This window comes from Myotis davidii, unplaced genomic scaffold, assembly GCF_000327345.1.
Source record: "Myotis davidii unplaced genomic scaffold, ASM32734v1 scaffold130, whole genome shotgun sequence".
In the NCBI taxonomy this organism is placed as follows: Eukaryota; Metazoa; Chordata; class Mammalia; order Chiroptera; family Vespertilionidae; genus Myotis; species Myotis davidii.
Genome location: NW_006285040.1, coordinates 4,114,039 through 4,118,089, shown reverse-complemented (window position 1 = coordinate 4,118,089; position 4,051 = coordinate 4,114,039). Strand labels below are relative to the sequence as shown.

General features: G+C 41.9%; 1 protein-coding gene across 2 annotated transcripts in view; it reads right to left on the bottom strand.

Moving 5' to 3' along the window:
- Positions 1-1,946: 1,946 nt before the first annotated feature.
- TICAM2 (toll like receptor adaptor molecule 2) overlaps positions 1,947-4,051 on the bottom strand; it is a 14,384-nt gene continuing 12,279 nt past the window's right edge. The window contains exon 3 of one of the 2 annotated variants that reach the window (XM_006755272.2): positions 1,947-2,914. In XM_006755272.2, the coding sequence (XP_006755335.1) occupies positions 2,155-2,859 (705 nt within the window). In that variant the 5' untranslated portion in view covers positions 2,860-2,914 and the 3' untranslated portion in view covers positions 1,947-2,154. The remainder of the gene's footprint in view (positions 2,915-4,051) is intronic. The other variant, XM_015558449.1, reaches the window with a different exon arrangement.

Genomic DNA, 4,051 nt, shown 5'->3' with positions numbered 1-4,051 from the left:
AACTCTTGGTTCATAGGTCAATGTTCAACCACTGAGCCACACCAACCAGCTTTTTTGATAACCTTCTGTTAAAACTCTTGAGTTCAACATATATAATTATTCAGTACTTAACATTTTTCATCATAAAAAAAAACTATATTGAATTCCAAATCAAGTGAGACATTGTGTCTGGTGCTCTACAGAGGAGTAAAGATTAATGCTTCTTTTGAAAATACTTTTCCACAATCTTCAATAGAGTTAGTAATAATCAAGTTTAGTTGAGGGTAAAGAATAAAAACATTTATTTAAGGAAAACCATCCAGCATCAATAGCTCTGAGTTTGGCAAGTATGAAGAGTGGATGATTAATGATTTGTTGGTGTATGAAATTTGAGATACAGGAAGCAGTATGGCAAAAAAAAAAAGAATACTTATTATTAAAACTGAAAAAGAAGAGTTAGCAAGCTACTATGATAGAAAAGAACTTGAGATTAAGAAAATGTCACCATGCAATGAAAACAATCATCTCTTTAATAAGTACTAGTAGAGAAGGAGGCTAGATTTACTTGCAAGATTATGGGTGAATGTTCCTCATGGAACATTTTGGTTCTTGACTATAAAGAGGTGGACTGTACAAAGATGTGAGCAGACCCCAGTACTAGAAGGAGACACGGAGAAGTGGGATAAGGAAAAAGAAAAAATCAGAATGTCTTTGTGCGAGGGTCCCTATAAAAAAACATACCTTTAAAAATCGGAGTAAACATGTATTATAATTTTTTCTGTGACTATAAAAATATAATAAACAGCATGAGAACTACTGTAAACATAAGAATCCCCTTTCATTGTAAACATATATAAAGCCTCCTGATACTATATTAGACATCACATTACAAAATTCTATTTTTTGCTGTTCCCTTTCCTGGTTCCTAGTTGTTCACATTCTTGGAGAGAACCAAGGCTTTTAGAGACCCATCAATCCAGTCCTTTTATTTCATAGATAAAGAGGGTAAGCAGCTTGCCCACGGTCACATTCATCCTCAGTGGCAGAGACTGGACTAGAACCAGGTCTCCTGATCTCCCATTGCGTGCTCTTCACATTATAACACGACCTGGCTCATACCCCCACTCTTCCTGGTCTGTACCTAATGGTTCTCCCTGAATCTCAGCTGGGCAGAAGGGCTGTGAGGGAAAGGACAGGTCTGTTTGGGGCTTTCTGGGTTGCTATGAGTGTGGGACACTGAAGTCCTGGTTATAGAAAATGTCCAATATGAGGAGCTTCAGGCTCCAGGGGACATCTCCACCCTCCTCCATGAAGTCTCTAACCACCACACGATCAATTGAGCTACTAATCAGTAGTGGGGCTTGCTTCCAAGTATGTACATTCCAGCAAAAAGAAATACACATTTAACTGGATTTTTTTGAAAAGCCCCACATTCTCACATCTATTTCTGATTTCATGCTCATCAGCACTCGACATTCCATATGTTCTATTCTGGCTAACCTGATTTCTGGGTGACAATATGGGGGATGCTTTATCACAACATTCATGAGGTGTCCCAAGAGGGAGAGTGGTCAGATCTCTTGGGGCCATTCTTATGTGTTTCCTTTGAGAATATATTTACTATTATTTTTTAATCCTCACTCGAGGATATATGTTCTTATTGATTTCAGAGAGAAAGGAAGGGAGGGAAGGATGGAGGGAGGGAGAGGGAGAAAGGTGGAGGGAGAGAGAGAAACATTGATGTGAGAGAGAAACATCAATCAGTTGCCTCCTATTGCACCAAAACTGGGATCAAACACGCAACCTGGGTATATGCCCTGACCAGGAATCAAACCTGCAACCTTACAGTGTATCAGACGACACTCCCACCAACTGAGCCACATTTTTGTTCAAGATTCAACACAAAAACTGTGAATTGAGAATATCCTTTGTCATATTCATGAATTAGGAAAACTGTGACAGCAAAGTTCTTGAAACTTTCTCGAGTTTACTGAAAATTCAAAAAGTACCACAGTTCTTTGATTGTCTGGCAGAAATTTATCTCCCTTGTGCTCTCTAGGTTCCTATAAGAATAGGATCTCTTTTATTTAAACTTTTCCTGGATTTACTTTCTCAAGCGAAGATAAATCTTTTGTTTTATAAGTCGATAGCCAGCCACGTGTTCTGTGGTCCACCTCAGGCAATAAATTCCCTTTGTGCCATTTTTCTTGTCTCTTTCCATATAGTTTGCTGTGTCTTATACACAGACTCCTGAAAAATTCTTTCCACTTGTGTATGAAAGCCACGACTTTCTTCCTCCAGGGCATTGATGGTTCGCAGAGCAAAGGGAGTCCTTTCCCGGGTCAGGGGATTGTTCAGGGGCCGCATGGGTATAACGGAGTTGTATTTGTGCTGCCTGTTCACGGAGTTCATTAGGGACGTATAGAACTGGAACCTGCACCAGGTATCTCTTAAAAAGTTTTCAGTCAACAATAAGATGGTCCACGCAGACCCATTTACAGCATCATCTAAATTCTGTAAATGCTGTCTGCCACATGGCATCTCAGCAAAGATGATTCCAGGTTTGATGCCAAAGTCATTTTGGAGCAGATCCTGGACTCTAAGAGCTTCATCTGTGTCATCCTCTGCATGCAATATCACAAATTTGAAGAACACCTCTTCTTCTGCTTCCTCTTCAGACATCCCATCCACGCCCGCAGCTCCCGCCAGCTCTCCTGTTGGCATCTTTGTTGTGCAGCTGTGATCAGCAACATCATGCAGGGAGATGTCAGATTTCTTGGAATTCGATTCATGATGTCTCTGACTTGTAGCCATACTGTGGCTTTTTCCCAAAGAGAGAGAAAGAGAGCAGGGATCTATTTTAGACTTCCTGATACCCATGATAAATATCCAAATTAGAAGAGAAAAGTTTTATTTCTCAGCATTTCTTTTCATTCTAAAAGAAGAAATAACAAAGAGAAGAACATTGTAAATTTAATCAAAACATTAAAAATAGAAACTTGCATTCAACATCAAAAGCTCAAAAAGATGACAATATATAGGTCCTAAGGAAGAAATGCCACACAGATCATTGGGAAACAAAATCAACTGTCTTTTGTGAGCTTCACAAGGGCTACTACAGGTAGTCAAAGGTAAGTTAAACCGAGTGTCCAGGCAAATATAATAGGAGACATTTGGAAGTTTTAAATGACATTCTATTAGCACTATAAACCTCCAAATTAAAATGAATTACTTTGGGGGGAAACCAAGATGGCGGCATAGGTAAACACCAGAGATTGCTGCTTAGCACAACCACTTCAAGCATACAACTAAAAGACGGAACAGACATCATCCAGAACCACAGGAAGGCTGGCTGAGTGGAAATTCTACAACTAGAAGGAAAGAGAAAAGCATACCGAGACTCAGAGGAGGTGTGGTGCGGAAGTAAAGTATAGAAGTATGGAGGCACATGTGGTGAGGGCTGGCGGCTGAGGACATGGTTGTCTTTTTCAATCGGTAGGAAGTCTCAAGCTCTGAGCTCCAGTTCCAGCGAGTCTGTGGGGACCCAGACTCAGACGGGAGAAACTGGACTGTCTGGCATCGGTTGGAACTCGAGGGCAGCTTTCTCTCGGAGGTGCTTGCAACAATTGCCCCTGAGAAGCGGGGCCTCTGAGGGCAGCCACAGCTTCTTGCTCTGCCCTATTGATCTCCTGGGACCTGTGCGCTGGCTTTTGCATATGAAAGGCCTGGCCCTTTGCAATCTGAAAATTACCTAACGAACTGCAGCTGGCTCAAGGCCCCACAGCAACTTGCATTGCTACACAGCTGAGCTCCTGCTGGGTAACCTCAGGCAGAGGCTAGATTAGCACCTCCTTAGAGATCCAGGAGCCAGTGTACCCAGTGGTCAGAGTGGGACCATCCAATTACAACTCCTCAGAGCCATAAGGGACACACTCAGGGGGCAGACTGAGTGAGCACCAAAGCCCCACTGAAGCAAGTCTTACCTCATAAGGGTGTCTTCAGCACAGAAGTTCTCCCACCATAGACACAGCTGACTCTCACCAACAATTGGCCCGGAGGTCAATTCCTCTGA